This window comes from Lagopus muta, chromosome Z (genome assembly GCF_023343835.1).
Source record: "Lagopus muta isolate bLagMut1 chromosome Z, bLagMut1 primary, whole genome shotgun sequence".
In the NCBI taxonomy this organism is placed as follows: Eukaryota; Metazoa; Chordata; class Aves; order Galliformes; family Phasianidae; genus Lagopus; species Lagopus muta.
Genome location: NC_064472.1, coordinates 28191487 through 28213694, shown reverse-complemented (window position 1 = coordinate 28213694; position 22208 = coordinate 28191487). Strand labels below are relative to the sequence as shown.

The 22208-nt window shown below is 38.3% G+C and overlaps 1 protein-coding gene across 4 annotated transcripts; it reads right to left on the bottom strand.

Annotated features, from left to right (window-relative positions):
• Positions 1–4236: 4236 nt before the first annotated feature.
• Positions 4237–20057, bottom strand: LOC125687130 (programmed cell death 1 ligand 2-like). 4 transcript variants are annotated; one of them, XM_048931968.1, is made up of 9 exons: positions 19898–20057; positions 17682–17816; positions 17012–17116; positions 13905–13973; positions 12071–12433; positions 10757–11041; positions 9998–10138; positions 9134–9175; positions 4237–6930 (listed from the first exon to the last, which is right to left on the bottom strand). In XM_048931968.1, exons 4-9 carry the CDS (start codon positions 13957–13959, stop codon positions 6848–6850), a joined length of 969 nt encoding a protein of 322 aa, XP_048787925.1. In that variant the 5' UTR covers positions 13960–13973; positions 17012–17116; positions 17682–17816; positions 19898–20057; the 3' UTR covers positions 4237–6847. The 4 variants fall into 4 exon arrangements, with proteins under 4 accessions (XP_048787925.1, XP_048787923.1, XP_048787926.1 ...); XM_048931966.1 differs by lacking the exon at positions 17682–17816; XM_048931969.1 differs by lacking the exons at positions 13905–13973; positions 17682–17816.
• Between the last annotated feature and the right edge of the window lie 2151 nt (positions 20058–22208).

Genomic DNA, 22208 nt, shown 5'->3' with positions numbered 1-22208 from the left:
CTTCTCTTTAAAAGCAGTGATTTGCTTTCCAGAGCCTAGAAATAGGAGCCTTCAGGAAGCCAATTAAATATCTCTGACATTTTCCCCCATATCTCAGCAAAGCTCTATGCTTTGTGGTTTACATTTCATGAGTCTTCAGGGACATGAGGTATGTGTACTGTAAACATAGAGAAATTAAAAGGGGGCCTAAATATGTTGTTTTTCCTCTAATAAACTTCCAGGTATCTTACTGCCTTATTTTTCTAATCAACTGAATACAGCTCCATGGGTTAGGATAGCAATATTTTGGGGATGTACAGAAACAATTCTCAGTGGTTCAAGGCTTACAATGTGAAAACATTCTTTGAGCACAGAGTTCATGATAAAACTTCTGTAGTTCTCACAAAAATTCTGTGTCCCTCTTGAAATAAAAATTGTTGACCTCCTTTTCCCTCTTACACCTGAAGTTTCCACTTTCTCACTGATCACTGACATTTTGAAGTGTGTGAATCTTTTTACTGATATCTGACTTCCTTACTGTACCAGGTTTTACTTTACTAATCCATGAAGACAAGGTGGAAGAAGTTATTTCTCTTTTCTTTCAGCTTTGCATGCTGGTATAGTTGTTACCAAGTTTGGCTTATGCTGGCAACTCTCTGTTTTAGGTCTTGAAAAAATGTCTTTATCTTCTTGCCTCAAGAAGGTGCATTTCGTAAACAAATGCAGCCATTCAGCGGCACAGGGATCTTTTTGCTAGCAACGCTTCTATTGCAATTAGAATATTTACAAGTAAATTGATTCCCACATCATCATAGGAAGCTCTGTCTTCATTAGCTGAAACCCATATGATCATCTTGTCTTTCTTCCTGAAAAACACGTGTGTAAGGAATGCACTTAAACCCACTGTTCAGTTTATTAAATTTCTACTGCGTATGGGTTGTTTATTTCTTTATTTATGTAATTTCCTCAAGTAACGTAGTTTGTGACACAGACTTTACATAAAAGACATTTCACTTCCCATTTGGAAAAGCCCATTAAAGAAAGTGAGTTGTGAGTAAACAAATTTCAGCTGCAGAAAACAGGTAGTAAACATAAAACCCACAAGCACATCTGAACTTGATTAACGTTTCTTTCAAGTCAGCTTTTGTCAGTGTTTGTACAGTGCACTTACCTGTGTCAGCTACTTTTTGCCATATGGCTACACATTCAGGTTGGGTAAGTACTGCAGCACACTGGCTTTAACTCTATTTCAGGGCACGCTTGACAACATGCTGAGGAAAACTAGGATGTCCTGTCAAACCAGATGGCAGTCCTTGACCTGAGGCTATTCTCCTAGGCTGCTCTCTTATTAAGGTGTAAGTCAGCTAATTGCCAAATATGCTGAAGCTAATTTGAACTACAAATTTATGAGGAAATATGATGTTAGGTTAGAAGGATCTTCTGGAGGTCATGCAGTTCAATCCCTCCACTACACAAAGAAAAGCCAAACTTCAGATTAGATTTGTTCCAGTGTCTGTGATTCTTTGCAGTATAGGGATGGCTTGCCATTTTTTGAAGTAGGAGGGTATTGGTTTCGGTGGCAAGATGCATGTTTCTGTCTGGTGAAAGAAGAAATTCTGTGAGAAATGATAACTACTCAATTTAAGAAAGATATGAATGTTTTGTTCATTGATGATCCAAATATCTAAAAGGCATTTCCAACTGCTCCCAGTTGGCCATGTTCAGAATCATTTGATAGAATTTTCTGGTATGTAAACATCTTTTAAGTGACTATTAGAAATCCCTGTCTACCCACAGCCTTATTTCAAAGAAACTAATATTCTTAATGTAAGATGTTGCCTGCAGACTTGTCTGCTAGTGGGGCTGTTCAGTCTGGAGAAGAGAAGGCTGCATGGTGACCTGATAGCAGTCTTTCAGTATCTAAAGGGGAGCTACAGAAAAGAGAGGGACATACTCTTCAGAAGAGTCTGTTGTGGTAAGACAAGAAGAAATGATTTAAAACTGAAAGAAAGTGGATTTAAATTAGATATAAGTAAAAAGTCTTTTACAGTGAGGCTGATGAGGCACTGGAACAGGTTGCCCAGAGATGTGTTGGATGCCTTGTCAATGGAGACTTTCAAGGCCAGGCTGGATCAGGCTCTGAGCAACCTGATCTAGCTGTGCATGATCCTGTGCATTGCAGGGACTAGATGACCTTTAAAGGTCCTTTCCAACTCTGAGTTTTCTATGATTCTATGAAATCAACTAGTTCAGTGTTTTTATGTGCTGACATGCAAAAGTGTATGTTGCAAAAAAACAGAACAGTAGTCCTATTCTCCTTTATGCTCTTAGTCACAGAACAAACTGCAGCTTGCAGATGCTAAAAATGCTGTTATGAATCTTCTGCAAGCCTCTGGAAGCCAAGATAAATAGCAGGTGAAGAATGAACAGGAAGACCAATCAACCTGTGCTAAAATGGCAAACATCTCACTGTGAAATAGGCCAGAAACAAAAGTAGTGTCTTCCTTTACTGGACAACAAGAATTAGATAATTAAAAATGTATTTTTTACATACATGTTTGTGGAAATGGATTATCATTAAAATCTGGTGAGCTATCAAAGGTTTTTAAGGAATTTAAACCAGTGAGTAGTTTAAATTTTCCACAAACTATAACCAAATCTATACCTTGCTACAGTATATCAACACGGTATTTTTTATGACACCCTTGTAGGTGAGATAAAGTTGTTTAGGGTAATAAAGGAGATCTGTATCATAAATCATGAGTGGTGTCCCCTAGAGATGTGTCTTGGGACTGGTGCTCTTCAACATCTTTATCAGTGCATAGACAAGTGGGATTGAGTGTATCCTCAGTTTGCTGATAATTCCAAGCTGACTGCAGCTGACACAGTAGAAGGAAGGGATGCCATCCAAAGGGACTGGGTGCACTCGTAAAGTGGGCACACGAAAATATAACGAGATTTAACAAGACTCAGTGCAAGGTGTTGCATTTGGGTCAAGGTTATCCCAGATATGAATACAGACTGGGAGAACTCATTGTGAACAGACCTTTGAAGAAGGACTTGGGGGTTCTGACGGATGAAAAGCTGGATATGAACCAGCTGTTTACTCTTGCAGCCCCGAAAACCAACAGTATTCTAGTCTGTATTAACAGGGATGGCCAACAGAGAGAAGGAGGTGATTGTCCCCCTCTATTCTGCCCTTGTGAGGTCCCATCTGGAGTCCTTTTTCCATGTCTGGGGCCCCCAGAACGGGAAGGATGTGAAGCTGTTGGAACAAGGCTAGAGGAGGGCCATGAAGATGATCAGAGGGCTGGAGCACCTCTCCTATGAAGAAAGACTGAGGGAGCTGAATTTGTTCAGCTTAGAAAAGACTCCAAGGAGGTCTTGTTTTATCTTTCCAGTATTTGAAGGAAATTTATAAGTGTGAGGGGACTCACTTCATACATGTTCTGACTGTGATTAGGATGAGGGGAAATGGCTTTAAATTAAAAAAGGGAGATTTATGTTAGATGCTAGGAAGAATTTTTTTGCTTGGAGGGGGGTATGAGTCTCTGAAACAAGTTTCATGGAGAGGTTGTAAATGCCCCATCTGTGGAGACATTCAAGGCCAGGCTGGATGGGATTCTAGGCAGCCTGATCTAGTGGCTGGCAACCCTGCCCATGGTAGGGGAGTTGGAACTAGATTATCTTTAAGATCCCTTTCAAACTTATCCATTCTATGATTCTATGATTCTATGATATCAGGAAAGGCCATGGAAATATCCTATGCTGGGTGTTCCCTAGTTGAGAGTAAGCTTTAAAGTCTGTCCCTATAGACTAATTATTATAGTATCTAGAAACTTTACAGTCTTGGTCTAAAAATATCAGCTATTTTCATCTCACTGTAATCTTAAAAACTGTGGGAAAAACAAACAAACAACAACAAAAAAAAACCACCACCAACAGAAAACTCCTCTTTCAATATGCTGTGGGCAATTTACCCAAAACTCTTACTTCGTCTTTTTCAAGATAACTTCAACAGTAGCTGAAGTAGAAAGAACAGAGGCTCATCACACCACACACGTATCATATGCTTTCATATGGTGTAGCTTTCAGTAAAAAGCAACTCATGCATGAATTTGTATACACATATAGACGTATCAGGCAGATGACAAGCTGTCACTTACTAACCTGTGAGAATCATCCTGATTTATTTTTACTGTAGTTCATAGGTATTTATTGAGAGTTGGTAAAAAAATACATACATGCAAACCAAGACACATTTTTTGATATTTTTATGGTTCTTAACAATAAGTAGTAAAACTGCTCCTTCCATATAAAATGGAGTGGATAGGACACAGAATTGTAGTAAAAAGCTGTACTGCCTCTGTCTAGGAATGCCAGTATATATGTAATTGGTTCCTATGAAAAGTAAAACCAGGGACTGTTTGTTATGTAAAAACATGCAAGAAGTACAATAGCCCCTACCCACATCAAGGCAAAATTTACTTAGAAGAGTAATATAGTAACAGGATGACTTTCATTCAGTAAGGAACAATAATCCATAATCAAATTTCAAATTCTGTGGCACATGCTTTATGTTCATCCACATAAATTCAGCTCAAATTACTTCCATTTTATGGATATGAGAAAGGAATGGAAAACAAACAAACAAACAAACAAAAAAACCCGAAGTCCTTACAGGGGCTAGAGTTTGCACAGTGACTAACAGAAGGGTCTTGTGATTCCCAGTGGAGTATGAATCTGTCATGGAGAGAAATCTCTATACTGTATGTATACTGACCCTTAACTATTGCCAAATACTGCAAGCTAGGGCAGTTCCCAAGCTGCTAAACACTGCAAGCTAAGCACTACTTTGAGAAGCTGCCTCTGATTCACTGACATCTATCCGATTTCTCATATCAGCAAGGATGTGGCAAGACTTGTGTGCATTCTGCTCAGCTGAATCCAGTGGTGACAACTGAGTATTTAAAGATACAATACACAGATATCCCAGATATCCAAGCTGACGTGATGATAAGGACAAACATTTTTCCTCTTTCCCAAGTAAAATCAACATCAGTCCTCCTTTTTTTAAGATCAGCTATCATGGAGAGGAAATAAATGCTGTCTTTCAGATCCTTTGCTGCAGTAGGTCAGCTGTGTGCTAGTGTGAATAACTGCAAGTGTCACTGGAGAAGCAGCTTCTGTCTATATCCAAAGAACTATGAAAAAAATCTTGATTTTACTGATACAGTGGGTTTTTTTGGTGAAGCAGACAGTGCTCTTCAGAATAATGTCAGAAATAGTTTCCGTGTAAGCACTTCTTTTTCATCTTGTTACGTTATAGTCTGGTATATAGTATATAATGTGTTGGAACCTGCTTTGGCAGGGGAGTTGGACTCGATGATCTCTGGAGGTCCCTTCCAAGCCCTACAATTCTGTGATTCTGTGATATGTGATGTTACTGTCTTGTTATATTTCCCACACCACAGCCTTATCTCTAAATTGGAGAGATATGGATTTGAAGGGTGGACTATTTGGTGGATAAATAACTGGTGAGATGGTCACAAGCAGAGGGTTGTGGCCAACAGCTCTGTGTCCAGGGGAAATGTAGATTAGATATTGGGGGGAAATTTTTCACTCAGATGGTGGTGAGGCACTAGAACAAGCTGCCCAGAGAAGTTGTGGAGGTATTCAATGTTTGTTGAGACTCAGGGCAGCCTGATCTAGTTGGAGGCTAATCCCACCTACTGCAGGAATTTGGAACTAGATTATGTTTAAGGTCACTTGCAATCCAAGTCATTCTCTGATTCTATGATTCTGCATCTGTCTTCGGAGAAAAGGCAATTCACTAGAGCCAGTGCTCTTTGAAAATAACATGCCAAATCCAACTCAGTGCCTGTGATTCACTGTTTGATGACTATTTAAGAAGCAAAACATTGTTTCCTGCTGTGTGGTTTTTCAGAACTGGTACTGTGCAAACTGTGCCCAAGATGCAGGATATTCAGAGTTAAGTAAAGTTTTTTTAGGCATTACTACAAATGGGAAATAAACAATTATGTGCCTAGAATATAGAAAATTCATATCTTCCTCTGAAAATAAAATTACCATTTAAACATTATCTGAAAAATCTGGCTGAACAACATTTTCACTTTTGCTTCTACATTCCTCTCCCCAAAAATTATTTTGAGTAATAATCTCAAATGAAAAATTCCTTATTTTTATGTTGCTGCAGCATCACAGTTCATAGATTTTCATCTGGCTTATCTATACAGAGACTGTGCATTAATATTGTCTTCTCTGATATAGCGCTGTTTTACTGTGGTTTTTTTTTTTTTGTTTTGTTTTGTTTTGTTTTTGTTATTTGGTTGGTTTTGGTTTTAGTTCTGGCTGTACTTTGATCTGTCATTAGTTGTGTGAAATACTGTTGGGTACTTGTGGTAATTTCCAGTTTAGTATGTTGGAAAGTTTGGAAATGAGATACTAGCATGTAACACTCTCTACATGAAAGGTGTCTATATATAGGGCAGCATATATAGCTTTTATTCAAATTCCTTCAAGATGTTTGAATCCAAGCAACATTCTTGAGTCCGTACCACTTAACAAAAGTACTCACTGAACTACATTTCATTGAGCCACAGTAAGTTCTAGAATAAAGGGAATAAAAAGAACTGGAGAAAGCCTTCTCCTAGTGGCAGACCACATTGAATGACAGCATAATTCTTTGTAACTTCAGATACGCACTGTATCTGTAGATGTCCATTGCTCTAGTGCCAACAAATCCACGAGTTCATCTGTTCATCTGAAATTGGTGTGGTAGCTTTTCCCTCAAGTCCTCAAAAGCAGATAAAAAAATGCAAATTGCTGCATGTGAGATGATGAATTTTCACAGATTCACATTCCTGCTTTCTCCAGAATGCATGACAGTTGACAAGTATGAAGTCTCTGTTTGAGAGTTATAGTAGCCTCCTTAGGGAAAGGAAAAGGAAGAACATTATTTTAAAAATATACAATAATGACTTGATTTTAACAGCCTAAGGGCAAACACTGAGGGTGATGTCTTTGTTACATGTGAGTTCTTCTGGGTATGCTGAAGTACAGTGGGTCCTTAAAGCTGAAGTTAACTTCGTGACATCCTGCTGCAACCTTCTCAGAGGAAAGAGTACTCTCTTATCTATGATGCAAATTCTGAATTTTCTATTAGCAGCTATCAATGGCAATCCCATGAAAATGAAATAACAAAACTGAAATCAGATTAGGTAGCACCCATGGGAATGCTTGTTAGTAAAATCTGTGCAGCTGAAGAGATGTTTGCAGAACTGGGACTTCAGTGATGAGGTAGAATGTTCTGCATCCTCAGTAATAGAGCAGCTCAAGCTGCAGTTTAAAATGATCACATGAACAATCCTTGTTCCTGTAACCAGGGCCATGTGGGTCATTTCCAAGGCTCTTCGGTAAAGTATCTGTGGCTTCAACTACATACTTATCATGGAATAAAGGTTCTTTCCAGTGTTTCTTAAAAATACATGGTGCTGAGAAATAGAAATGTTTGTGCAACATGCAGTAAGTCATATGGCAAAGATTTTTGGTCATTAAAATGAAGAAGTAAAACAAAACCACAAAAAGCAGCTACATCTCATTTAATTTCTTCATTTCAGTAAATGCAAAGAGGAGGCTACTGCCTACACAGCAAAAAAATCCTACAACAGTAATACAAAAAGCCAGGGGAAGCCTGACTGTGTTCAGACAACGTGCACTGGAATTATGTTCAGACATGCACCAGAACTGCTTGCCTTCAGCTTTCATTCATTTGCATGTGGCATAGCTCCAAAGAAGTTTCACACCACCACACATAAAATGAGAAAGGGCTCTTAACTCCAGTAAGTTATGATTTGTGAAAGGTGAAAGTGATTTTCTGAAAGTGTCATCTTACAAGTGGTATCTAGTGATGCTGGTGAGGTAAGAGGCATACACTGCTATCTGAGGTGAAGCAAGAGTCAGTGATGATTTCATGCCCCTCTCCCCAGTCCCCAGGTTTTATTTCTGCTATGGAAGTGACTTTTTGATGCTTCTTTTTTTTCTTTTTTCTTTTTTTTTCTTTTTTTTTTTTTTCCTTCTTCTCTAGTAATGGGAAACAAAGGTGACTTCTCCAGTAAATCTTGTCCTTGGAAATGCCCAAAGTTGTCTATGAGTCTAGAAACTGCTCTGCGTTATTTCCTCAGGCCCTCCATCACTTGTGTCACAGTTCTGCTCTACGCAGTGGGGGAGTCAGTCATCTTCCTTGAGTACACTGGGCACCTCAAGGTTGGCCTCAATAGGCTATTTGAACACCAAGGAATGGCACTTCTACCCAGTATCATCATACCTGGCGCTGGCCCAGCCTCTCTGCTAACAATGCATTAATCTGTAAGACTTCTGTTTATAGGTAACAAAAGTGATTTATGTACGTAGGTATTTTAAGAGCTTTCTTACATCACTTTAGAGTTCACTATGGTGGTTTTTTTGTTGGTTTTTTTTTTGTTTGTTTGTTTGGTTTTTTTTTTTGTTGTTGTTGTTGTTTTGGTTTGGTTTTTTTTGCCAGTTCAATTTTGGTACAGGACAGTCACATGCATCCTAATGTCTTTAGGCATTGCATTCGTTTCTCAATGTAACAATTTCTAGATGTCTAGGGATGCTGTATACTCATTAGATGAGAAGAATCATGGTGGACCATCTAATGCTCCAGAGAAATCAGGTGTCATTTTTTTACTGCCAAAATATGTGGACTGAATCAAAAGCACAACAAATAATTGTGACAAAAAGCTGCATGCCTTCCAAAGCAGCCAGCTTTCTCTGTGTAACCTACCCAGATGAGGCCAGTAGGACTGTAGTCAGTGTATGTGGGTGTAGACATAGACATACATGCAAGCTCCCTGTATCTCAGTGAAAGGGAATAAATATTCACTAATTTTTATATAGCATGTGAGAAAGTTGTAAGGTTGGATTTGTGTTTTTTAGAGATGATTATTACAGATACTAGATATTTAGAATATTTAAGAAAAGTTCAAATTAAATTCAAAGTAGAATCCATTTTGATATAGCAATATTTAGGTTGCTGTCTGCAGATTTACAAAGCTCTTACCTTAGAGGAGGGAAAAGCTATAAACATCAACATTAAAAAATAATAACTTACTGTTCTCATCTGTCACAGTAGAGCTCAATTTTCCTTTCCTGTCTGTTAAAACAAAATTAAACAAATTTAACTTAAACACTTCAAGTAGTCGAAGAAACAAATTTGAAAAACTTTTGCATTAAACAGAGCTTTAAACACATGTAAGATTTTATTATTAATTCATACCATGTAGACAGACTTCTCTACAGTTCTTTTCATTTACGAATTTTGAATCAAATTCTAAAGACCTATAACCAAACTTGATTCAATCTTATTTTGTTACAATTCTATTTGTCTGAGTTTATTGGAGTCTTCTCATATTCAGGAAAAGACTAGAATAACAGCCCATTTGCATTTTTGAGTATTGCATTTACAAGCCAGGAAATAAACACTGTACATATAGTAGTCCAACAAAGTAGTAGAGGAGCATGCCATTTCAGCTGGACTGCCTTTAATTCATTGCTGTAAATGGAAGTTTTATGTCAAATGCTGTAGATGCAGTGACTTTGTAGCCAATAAGAGTGACAGCAAGACATGGGCTCCAAGGTGACTACATTTGTTAATCTGTTACTACGAATGGAAACAAGTACCAACAAGCTATGCTTTTACAGCTCTCCTGTAAAAAAGCAAAGACTTGCTTATGTCCTTTACTGAACAATTGATGGCATGATATAATGTACACTCAAACACCTGCTCACCTAAGTAAAAGGTGAGAAGAACGAAGTCCAACTCAAATACAGCAAGATTTCATTTTAAATAGTATTCCTCTAGAAAGAAAATGTGACCAAAATCATATGAACATGCCTACGGTTATTAAGCCTTCAAATACATTGTTCACAGGAAAAATTAATAGGAGAAAAATCCACTATCTGAAGTAAAATGTACCTTTTTTAGCACGGCAATTCTTGAACAATTTTCTCTTTTGAAAGATTATTAATGCAGGGAGAAGGACCAGTACTATCACACACGTGGCGACAACAAATAAGATCAGGGACTTTCGTCCACCAGACTGTGTACTCATTAAAGCTGTCAAAGAAAAACAAAACAGAACACACAAAAAAGAAAAAAAAAATCAGGAAAAGTAAATTTGTAATTTAGAAAGCAGCAGAGTTTATGAACTTCCAGTTCTGATTCTCCAAAGCCTGGCTCTGACTGAACTTAAGATTCTTAACATTTATCAGGGTTATCTTACACTCTATGAATTTTCCATTCTGCAATATTACTTCAAGAATCTTTACATGTGTCAGTTTTCCTGTTTTCATGCCATTTGAGCAACCAATACTGCAATTTATCTGTATTCCATAAGAACAATTCATTAGAATTTTATGTCAGGGAACATATGCATGATGACTGAAGAATTTCTACCATACTGACAGCAAAACATTAGGAGCTACTCTAAAATTAAAATGCACTATAATAGACTAGAAAATGACTAGACTGGCTTTCTGGGGTGTGAGCTAGCCTTGGCTTCAAAGACATTAATAGCACTGACTTGATTCTTTCCAGAGCATCGCTATTACATTGCCTTCTGGAGTGAAGTTCTGGTGATGGATAATAGAACAAAATATATGCACTATCATTTTCTCCTTTCTAACTCTCTTTCTCTGTCATCTCTCTCTCATACAAGTTCAAGGTGATATGAACCTAAAGAGTAAATGTAAGCTGAAGTATTTTCATTCAGTTCTTTATTCCAGAATATGCAGCTGTAATTCTCATTCATGTTTTGATTGATTATCAGGATGCTGGTGACATTGTAGAGGCCATCTGCAGTCAGTGTGTAGGTAGTATTTGCAGACCCGCTGAGACTGAAGTTCTTTTCATTTTGCCAGAATACCTCTGCCAGAGGAAAGCCTTCTGACTGGCATATGAAAGCAAACTTGTCTTCATTCCGTTTTCTTGTTTTCTGTGTGTTTATTATCTTGTAGGATGCTGCATAAGAACAGGTGAAGTTAAGTCATTTTCAGTCATTATCCCATTTCCCTCCTTCTCCTTATTGTCTGTGGCTTTATCTGAAACAATCTTATTTGAAATGATGAAGTTTTGTAGAACAACTCAGTAGTATTTGTTCAATCCTTCTGAGGCCTACAGTATCAGAGTTTACTTCATTACTCTGTCCAAGACAGTAGTTAACATTGAATTCATCAATACAGAGGAAACTAGTGAAATCCCATGGGGTCCCATCCCAAAACACAAAATAATAGCTATATTGCAAGAGAAATAATGCAGGCTGCATCAAGTTTTTTGTTTTGTTTTGTTTTGATTTGTGTTACCATACTTTATAAACAGGCATGGTATTTTCATAGTATTTAGAAGGAAAAGAGCCTAGAATCTTCACAAGATCAGGTCAGAGGTACCAAAGTAGTCTTTAAAATCGACTGTGACCATTTTTGCATTTGACAAAGTTCATTATTCAAATGCCTAAGCACGAAATGAATGCCATCTTGAATCACACAGACATGCAGCAATTAATGGGAAACACCAGAGGTCTTTCTAAGGACTGTTCTGCCATGCTATCCAGTCATGTATCCATTTATTACTGATGCTCACTTGGCTTTGACTGAGAAAACTGAGAAAATCATATGTCTGTGCTCACTGAGCTGCAGTCACCGGGGAAATCCCCAGTGGGGATGAGCAGGAGGGCTCATCAGTAAATTAAAACACATCAGAGAAATGCTTGGGAATGGCCAGAAGTGGATCAACAGAGGAATTGATGGGGAAGGGGAGTTCCACAGATGAGGATGCTGGGAGAAGATGGAGTGCACCCCAGAGAAACTCAGCTGCCATTGAACTGGAACAGATGGCAGTGAGACTGCTTCAGTACTCCTGGGGGCTTAAGCATGAGGGCTTGGTAAGAGATTTATCCATTAATTCCTATCAATTCATAGATTCCTACCTGTCTGCAGGATTTTATTTAAGACATCTCAATTAATAAATACTCATGTTCCTTCAGCCACTGACCTTTTACTTCCAAAGTAATGTACTTGTAGTCAGCACCTTGGTAGTCAATGAGACAAAGGTAAGATCCCACATCTGTGATCCTGACGCTGGTAATTTGAAGGATTGCTCGTCCCGATTTCAATTCGTTGTGTAACAGCGCTGCTCTTCCCATGTAATCGTGGTGTTGGGATGAAAGAAGTGCTTTCCCATTGCGGAGTGTGTACACATCTCTTGATTCCAGCTGACCTTGCCTCTTCTGCTCCCAGACAACACTCAGGAGTCCCAGGTTCAATGAGCCATTCACAGGGAATCTACATTCCATGGTCACATTGCTCCCATACTCCACAACATACAGCTGTTGAGGAACTTCAACTGTGAATAAAGCTAAGGGAGGGAAAGAAAACAGCTGTTGTCTGCTGTGCTGAAATACTTTCTGATTTTATTTGAGCTTGGTCAAACAGCTTTCATATAGTCAGGTGTACAGTTATTAGCTTGACTTCAGGTTCTAAGCATTTTTTTCCTATTCACATTAGCATTTTTACAATGTCAGCAGTACCTATAGAAAATCAACTCTATTTTGTATTGCTTACAGAATCTGAATAATAAGGACAAGACGAACAATTTTTTTTTCACTTTAAAAAATAGCTTGAGTAGTGATTACACAGGCAGTACTATTCCAAAATCACTGTTGTATCTTGTGTGTCCTAAGGTTCTTATAAAAGCACAAATAAATACGGAAATACTAAAGCTAATTTTGTTGTCTTTTAAAAAGTGAAAATCCAGTTTAAGTCCTGTGAAACACATGTATTGGCACTAAATAAGTAAGTATATCTGGCAAGAATTGCTGTGTAGCAGCTGCAGTCTTCCACACGTGAACCATGTGAGTATCTTTGATCCATGTAAATTCAGAAATACACAAAATTATTACAGAAAGCATTCACCAGCTTTGAAAGTCACATTGTCATGAATACTTTACCCATTTAAAGCATACTTGATAAAGGAAAGCTTTTTATAATTGATGATTCCATAAACCTTGTTACTTTCTTTTTTATTGGACTTACCATATATTGTTATTCTTAATTTAATAGAAGCACTTGAAAATGTTTACAGCAATATTCAAAAGAGAAGTTCATGCAACTATTTGTGCATTTTTCTTATTATTCTTTCACGTGTTTGTTAAATACTTGCAGGGAAATTTTCAGTTCCTATTAGCAATGTTTGTTTGTTCATTTGAATACAATGACAGATAAATAATATGAAAAAATACCAAACTCTTCCCATTTATTTTATCTATTGTATGTAAAATATCTTTATAGAACATATGAGTTCACTAGACTTGATAGAAGTTAAATAAGGAATGTATTTCCTGCAAAATCTTTTGAGCACAGTGGCCACCCAGAAGCCACAGACTTACTGCAGTGTTGTATGCCATGCTCCTCACTCAGTTTTCTGCTCCTATGACCCCCTTTAGCCAAACTGCTCCTTCTAGGAGATGGATAGAAGGATACATGTGGCTTTACTTCAGTATGTCTTGCACTGAGATTGTTTACTTTACAGCTGTCTTGTGGTTATTCTCTCTCTCATAGTCATGCCTGGTAATTCAGGTCACCTCTACTGTCAACACACAATGCTTTCAAGAAGAGCAATGGTAGAGAGTGATGTACACCTGTCCTTATCCTCAGTGCTTAGACAATGCCTTCTGTAAGACATTTCAGGGCAGAGGCTCCAGACATTAGCAGCTATTCAGGGAAGTAAGTATTTATTGTGAGATGCTGCAACCCACATCATTAGGACATAGCAGTGTTGTTACATTGGTCCTAATGATGGGAATGAAAGGCAGTCCACTCCCTCTCACCTGAAACCATGCAGAGCTGCATTTCCAGCAACAGCATTGTCAGGATTTGGAACATTTTCTCAGGTTGATCTGAAACAAAAGAATTGCAACTTAACTTACAACAGCTACCTTCTGCTTGAGTGGTGTTCTAGAATACTGTCACTAAAAGCCTTTCAAACCTTGGGAATCTATCACAGCTACGAAATACCAATAAATGCAAAGCAATACTAGAATATCTCTAGAAACAAGGGAAACCCTGGATCAAACAACACGTGTTCATACTGCTGAACTCTGGCAGTGAAAGGAAAGAAAATATTTCTACAACTTTGTCCTTGAAGCTTTCAAGATCTGTAGCTTGCAATCTTAAGAAATCTGACAGGACAGCATTTTTACAGCAGCTCTATACCCACAAATAACAAAAGCAATTTCAGTTGGTTTCTTGCATGCCAGAGGGATTTATAAAAATGCAGAACCAGATTGTTTTTGTTGCTGTCTGTGCTAACACCTGATCTAGCTTACAAAGATCACTAACACCTGACCCTTATTTTGCTTCAACTCCATTTTCCGTAATTTTTTTTATATACCTATTATCTGAGTTTATTATCAGAGCCCTTTAACGTCACAACCAGCAGATACTTGGCACTAAAAAATGAGGTACTGGAAATATCAGAGTGAGGTAAAATAACCTTGCTTCAGATTTTAGGGCTGGGTGCTAATTTCACTTTACACATAGCAGTTCCTGTCATTTACAAAGTACCTTGCATTACTGGCAATAAAACATCAACCCTTAAGTAATGCAGGACAAAGTCCAATTTAAGGTTTAGCATCTTCCTGTTTCAGTAACATGGAAAGTATTATTTATACTTCTGTATATGGATCAGCATAACTAAGCAAAAAACAAACAAACAAACAAACAAACAAACAATAAAACCAGAGAATAACATGGGATAGCAGACCAGCTCTGCAGGAATTAGCAAGTTCACTAGATACAGCTTTAAGCTGGATTTGAAGAGCAGGTGCCACATTATGGGATGGGACACTTCTGGATATAAGTACAGGCTGGGTAACTGAAGAGCAGCCCTGTAGAAAAGAATGTTTTGTGGTGTTGTTGTCAGTGTCGAGAGGAACATGAGTCAGCAGTGTGCTCTGGGGGCCAGAAGGGCCAACTGCACCCCAGGGTGCCCAGTAATGCTTCAGGACAAGAGGAGGAGTTGTCCTGCTCTGCTCTGTGCTGTGTGGCCTCACCATGAGCACTGTATTCAGTGGTCACCACAGTATAAGAAGGATACAATACAACTATTGACTAAGAAGATATTGAAGAGTCTGGAGAGCAAAATGTATGAGGAGTGGCTGAGGTCCCTGGGTTTGTTCAGCTCAAAGCACAGCAGGCTGGGGGAAGGCCTCATGGAGACTGCAGCTCCTCATGGGGGGAGCAGAAGGGCAGTACTGAGTTCTGTTCTCTGGCCATAGTGACACGGCCCAAGGGGATGGCATGGAGCTGTCAGAGGAGTGTCAGATGTGTTAGGTAAAAGTTCTTCACCAAAGGGTGATGGGCATAGAACAGGCTCCCTAGGGTAGTGGTTATGTTCCCAAGCTGCTGGAGCTCAAGAAGTATTTGTTCAATGCTCTCAGACACAGAGTTTGGATTTGGGGTGATTCTGCAGGGAGAGAGGAGCTGAACTCAATGATCCTCAAGGGTACATTTCAAGCCAGGATATTCTGTGATTCCATGATCATATGATGTAAGAGTTTATTTGAACAAATCAAGCTCACTATCATAGTCTGAAAGAAATCAGTGAAAGAGATCCAGAAATAAGTATAAGGAAGAAAAGCAAAGAAGGAACAATTTTGGACTTCCCCATAGTAGACTTACTGCAGAGAGTTTTAGATTTTACTTCCCTGTTCGTTTGTGACTCAGTCAGAAACATTTTGGCTCTGATTCTTTCAGGTGCTTCATTTTTCTGAGTGCTCACATCTTTGGGCTCTTGGTGCCTCAGAAAGTCAGGCTCAAGATTTTATCAATGTTAGCAGCCCAAAATAAGGAGACATTTCTTGGAAAATTAGGCCTTAATGTTTTGATATCACAAAGGCGATATTACTGCAACTATAGTATGCAAGTTTATTAAATATAAACGAAGGCTAATTACTTTTAGCGGAGAACTGATGAAGATGGTATTGCATGTGAGAAATCCTGATTATTTTAGCTATTTGAAAAAGGAGCTGATAAGTAATATTGGCAATAGTATCTTCATTTCTTGAATGCAGAAACAAAGATCCTGCACTGCTCATATGGCTGGGCTGAATTTCACTCATTATGAAGTCACTACGTTTAGTACTACAAGGAAACAAACCATCCTCAGTTGCCTGCTCACTAATCCATCCACATACCAAGAAGCGGGTGAACATAGGAGGAAGAAGTGAATGAAGAATGGAATAGTGTCTTATTCCTATATATAAATCCTTGTGGGATACTTGAGGTGAATCTACTCTCTTTTATATATTGAAAATGAAGAGCACATATCTGGTGCTTAAAATGAACTTTTTTTTAAAAAAAAATATACCTATTACAGAGAGTAAAAGATAGATAGAGCAAAAATAAGGAAATATATAATTCATGGCCCAGAAGATATAAATCGTAATTATTAAATGTAAAAAAATTCTTGCCAGATGAGATGCATTAGTGTAAGAGCATGGTACTTAACTATCAATATCTGAAAAAGCTTGAACAGAAATATGTTTTTGTTTGTGACACTGAAAGCAAAGCCATGCAGATAGCTGTGCCAGGCATCCTGAAACATTCCCATAAACAGATGTCTACCAGCAACTGGTAGGTGCTTTTATCTGGACTGACTGTTACCAACTATTCATTCTGCTAGAATGGATGCATTTGGCACAGTCTAGCCAGAAGTCCACTCCTGGATAGTGGGAATTCCCACATTGTTGCCAACATTGAAGTATTTGCAAGAAGCTTGGTAAGCAAAGAGTATTTTAAAGTATCACAAATTGATTGAGTTGGAAGGTATATCTGAAGGACATCTGGTGCATCCCCTACCCAAGCAAGGCCATCCAAAGAAGGTTGCCCAGAGATCTTTGCAATGTGCTCCTTAGTAATAAAGATTGAAACTTACCTCTTCACAGCATGAACTCTGAATTCAATTTTGTTCCCTTTTCTTAGCTGAAAGGAGCATCTTAGTATAAGACTTTAGTACAAGGCTTCCTGGAACTGCTGATGCCTGGAAAAATCAAGCTGTGTTAACATGACATTTTCTGGACTCTATTTAGCAAAAGGAAGCTCAGTATGAGCAGTACCTGGCTCAAATGATTGTAGCACTCCTTATAATTGCTATCCTTGCTGCCATAAAGAGGATAATAAAAGACCCTGGGAAGGACAGAACGTCCTTTATGCTATCCAGTAAACAGATACAACCAGGAATATAGTCACTGATTTAGTGCCCTTACAGTCTAAAGAAAATCATACGCTACCCTTTCCTGGAAATATCATTTCAGCTTCTTTTTTTTGGAGGGGGGAGGAGAGGGTAAGAGGGGGGGGAGTGGAAGGCTATTCCAGAGAATAGAGTTAGAAGGCATACTAAGCATTTGTGTAAATGCTGCTTACCAGCACTAAGGAATTGTTATAGACCATGAGCATAATTTTCACTAGAATACCCAGAACTCCTCAGAAAGTTTAACAAGTTTCCAAGCTCTCTTCAGGACTTAAGAAGTAAAAAATACATGGCAGTTCAGAGTAACAGCTCAGAATAATAGTTTCTGTCTGAAAAATGAAAGGAGTAAGGTTACTTGCTACTTCTGAAGTCAAGCAGGTATCACTATCACTGCAGACAGGTATTTCCTGGCAGGCCAATCTAGCTCATTGGTAGTGCTTGCAGTGCTTTTGTTGTAGAGGGAACGGCACAGGCACTCTCTGCTGGAGCTCTAGAGGGAAACAGGGATGTTGTACTCCACAGCTAGGAGCAGGAAGGGCCACCCACACAGCCCATTCCTCTCCACACAGAATGCCAGCAAATAAGCTTCAGCAAATAAGGTACTACAGGTGGTCTGAAAAGCAATGCGAAATTCTGAGCATGTGGGCTTTGTTATAGAGTTGAAGCAGAAATCATGGCATAGAGGTGTTCACTCTTACGTTCAAAACTTTAGCTCTGCTGCTGATATACTTTATAATATTGCAGAGATGAACTCAGTTTACCCTATTCTTTCTCATTTTACATCCTTTGTATTTTTGTTCTGGAAAGGTATGGCTTGCACAAAGCACAATGCAATGTTCTCTATAAATACCACAGAAAGGCAAATAAGTCTGAGTACAAGAAGAATCAAGTGGTGTTAATGTTTCACCCCCTTAGTCTGCATTCACACAGAAGGAAGCTCTGAATGAGCAACACCAGGCTCATGTGACTGTACTTCACACAACTGCACTAGTTCGTTTTGAGGTAATTCAGAGCTTCCTACTTGAAAAAGTTGATAATTAATTTTGTTGGAAAACAGAATATATTTTTACACAGATGATAGGTAACACTGTATAAGTCTGCTGAGGCCCAAACACTGTTTTGTATTTCTCCATCACTGAAACTCTTTTGTGTACTGTACCCCTTCCTAGAAGCATCAAAATCTTCCAGCCTTCCAAAATCTGAAAAAAGGCACAACCTTTTCAACCTAGTCATGAAATGCTGCTCTTTTTTCCCCATTAAGTGAAGAATCCAGTGTTTGTGGGTGCTGTTTGTTAGTTAGTTCATTTGTTTTCTCAAAAGATCTAAAAATCTGTGTGAAAAAATAAGCTAAAAACTAAGCTCGTATCAACTGCGTCTACATCTTTCAAGCAGAAAGAATGTACTTCATTTTCACTTCAGGGATTTCATTTTTAAAAAGAAAATTAGATCTTAATTTAATAAAAGCTAACATTTGCTCAGTCATTTTCTCAGTACTATCTCAGCAGGTCCTGAGGACACAGACTTCTGCTGTCCTTGTCTGTAGCAGTGCCCACACACACTCTCACCTGTTGCCTGTTCTCTCCTGCTGCACTCACTGTCCACCTTGTTCACCTCAGAGTGCTACTGCTGAGCCCATTGCTTCACCTCTGATGTTCACATCACCTATGACAGCCTATTTCTGTCACTTCAATCTGCTCTCCATCTCACTTCAGCTTCCAGGTAAAATGATAATATTTCTCATTTCCTTTTTATATCTCCCTCACTTTTAGTTTTCACTACCCCTGCATTGTTTAAAATGCACCTATAGCCAACTACAATTACAACAACAATTGCAATACAAGTGATAACCATTACTTCTTGTATCTGCCCTTTCTTTGCATTTAATATCAAATATGATTATATACTAATAAAACCTCATTTTTCCCCCATATATTCTAGAATAAGATTGAGTTGAAATCTTTGTTATAGAGAATGTCATTAACAACATTAAAACTAATGCTGCTGTGCATTTTGTACCTCTCAGTTATTAGCAGCAGCGCTGAAGAGTACAGGCTAACAGTTCAGTGTGATCTCTAGCATCTACAGACTTTTCTTGGAAATGCACAAGGTGGAATTCTGTGCTTGCTATACAATCAAAGCAGCCATGCATTGAATAGCTTAATACCAGTAAAAAGAAAGTAACCAGAAATATGCGGACAGAAATACATGCAGAGTTAGATTTTCTTTTTACAGCTTTTCCCTGAATTTCAGAAAGAAAGATTTACAAACAGCAATGTCCCAGTCAGCAAGCTGTAGAGGATTGCCAGCACTCCTATTCTGCCTTCCCCTATGTCAGAAGATTGAGTTAGAGACTCAGGCTCAGTTCCTGAAATTTTCCTTCCCCAGAGTCTGAAGTTATATGGATCTATTTTAGGATCTGAGACTCAGTGTCTGATTCAAAATTCACTCTCTGCAAATCATTTGAAAATAAAATCAATTTAAGTTAATATTGATAACATTAAGCAAAATGTGCAGTCCATCAGCTAGAAATGGAGTAAATTTAGATTGGTATTTTAGCAGCGTTATACTTACATAGGATCTTTATGCAACCACTGGGAGAACAAGGTTCAAATAACAGCTAAGATTTTCAGAATGTAGAACAGCTGTATCCTGTTCGCATAGCAGCAGCTATCCATCTGGTTCTCATAACCAGTTTAAAACTGTTGTTGAACAAAGCAGCTCATGTTCCTATTCAAGCTATGTCAGAAAAAAAGTGACTGTGCTAAAAGGAAACCACCAAGTTTCTTAGGAATTTATGAGCAGTTCCAGTTTCGTTTTGTGTTCAGAATTGTTTCATACTGAAAGCATTTTGTACTCAGATCTGACAACAAGCATCCAAACAGGTTTGTTCAAAGCATTATACAGTATTATTCTTTTAATTGTGCACTAATTTTGGATTTATGTCTCCTTAGGGCATTATCCAGCCTTGGATTCTAAACTTGCATCTACTAGAACTATTCCACATTCATGAAACTACCAAGGTGCATTTTCTTAATTTCACCACTTTCTTAATTTTCATCAGATTCATTTTAGAAGACTTTCTCTAGGGATAATCTAACTTCTGCAGAATACATTTCTTGTTCACTTTATTCCATTTACATCTATATTCTGTTTTTAAAAAAAACATCTGCCCACGGTGGAGGTAGTCAAAGACAAGCGCCTTGAGGAATTTCCATCCTTGCAAAAACTTGACAGGATAAAGCCTGATTACGTGGATTTAAGTTGGCACTGCATTGTGCCAACTTAAATGTGGGAGTAGGAGAAGACATCTTTTCCAACACAGATTATTCTATGACTCTGTTAAAACTCATCAAACTCACTGAATACGTATTTTACTATTACACTATGTTATTTACATCCATACTACAGTTAATCTCTTCTCAATTAACATTTATGTGTAGCCATATCACATGAAGCTATTCTGAACTTCTTCTAGAAAAACTCCAATGATCTACTTGCCATCTGTCGGAAGTCCAAAGTTTAGATAACTGACTTAGATGATCTTCAGAGATCCCTTCCAACCACAACAATTCTGTGGCCCATCTGATGGCAGAGCTCCATACATCCCCACTCATTCAAAGGGCAACTCACTCTCTTTACCTTCACAGCCTGTCCTTCCTAAAGAGTCCATCACAGCACTCCAATGGTGTGAGCTATCCTACCATGTCTCTGTGATCCCAGTCAGGTCATAGCCCAGTAGAACTCTGCACACAGACTTCTGTAATTCTTCCTGCCTGTTCCACAACTGTGCGCATTGTGTACAGGCATTTCAGGGAGGCTTCCAAATGTCTTATTCCACAGATAGAGCATGAGTGATGTCAATTCCTTCTTAACATGCCTATGCTTGCTATTTTTCTTCTGTTCTGATCCCTGTTGTATCTTTTCTAGCCCTCTCTGACCACGGATTCCTTACTTGTTTGATGAAAAATATCTCCCTCTGCTGCATCTAGCTATCTAAATTTCCACAGGGCTCTTGAGACCTCTTCTGCAAAAAAACCCAAAATGTTTCCTCTTCTCTTCCCACCTGGCAGAAAAGGTATCCCACAGTAATATTATTGCCAATGCCTCCATCTCTTAGTTGTTTTGCACTAGCTCTGGCTACAGTTGTGTTCCTTCTTGTGTTCCTTTTCTGGGACAGGAAATCAGTGAACTGGCTTAGGCATCTCCTGGACCCAGAAACACCTGGCAGGATCTTAACAGGAACAATCATATGGAGTGTCAGACCAGGGAAATATGGGATGGGAGAGGGGGAATTAGAGAGGAGTGGCTGCACAAGCAACTTCTATGGTATTTTTCTGGTTTTCACATGTTTAGATGGTACACCATTGGTATTTGTCTGTCAAGGATATTTCCAGCCAGAAGGAAAAAGGAACAGACATTAAAAGCCCTGCAGGTCCAATAGTAATTATTCTATTTTTTCTTATCATTAGTTATACTTTAATACAATTGTCAGTAGCAGTAGGAATAATCATATTCTTCAAAATGAAATGTTTCATTGAAAAATTTGTCCAAGCTGGCTCATAATTACATTTTTTTTAAATGAACGGTTTCTGAACTTAAAGACCAATAAGTCAATTTGACTGTGCACACAAAGCAGGCTTTTCTTAGCAATTTTGGGCCTCTAAAGTTGTTTGTCCATTAAAAAGCAAAATGCAGGTTGCTGAAACCAAGTCTGCTCTCAAAAAAATCACAAAACACTGAAGTGTCATGCAAGAATTGTTAACCAAGGGAAAAATATTAAAGTATGGTGTTTAACTATGTTTTTATGTTAGATTCAGGAAGGATTTCCCCTTACCTAGTTCTCACAATCCAAATGGGTCTTATTTTTATTTAGGTATTCTGC

Excerpts from the sequence above, each read along its gene's own strand:
- LOC125687130 (XM_048931968.1), bottom strand. The coding sequence starts at position 13,959 with ATGTTCCAAATCCTGACAATGCTGTTGCTGGAAATGCAGCTCTGCATG. Across the intron at positions 10,139-10,756 it reads AGCTTACATTTACTCTTTAG|CTTTAATGAGTACACAGTCT; the intron begins GTTCATATCACC and ends TTTCTTTGACAG. Across the intron at positions 6,931-9,133 it reads TACTGTGACAGATGAGAACA|GAGGCTACTATAACTCTCAA; the intron begins GTAAGTTATTAT and ends CCTTTCCCTAAG.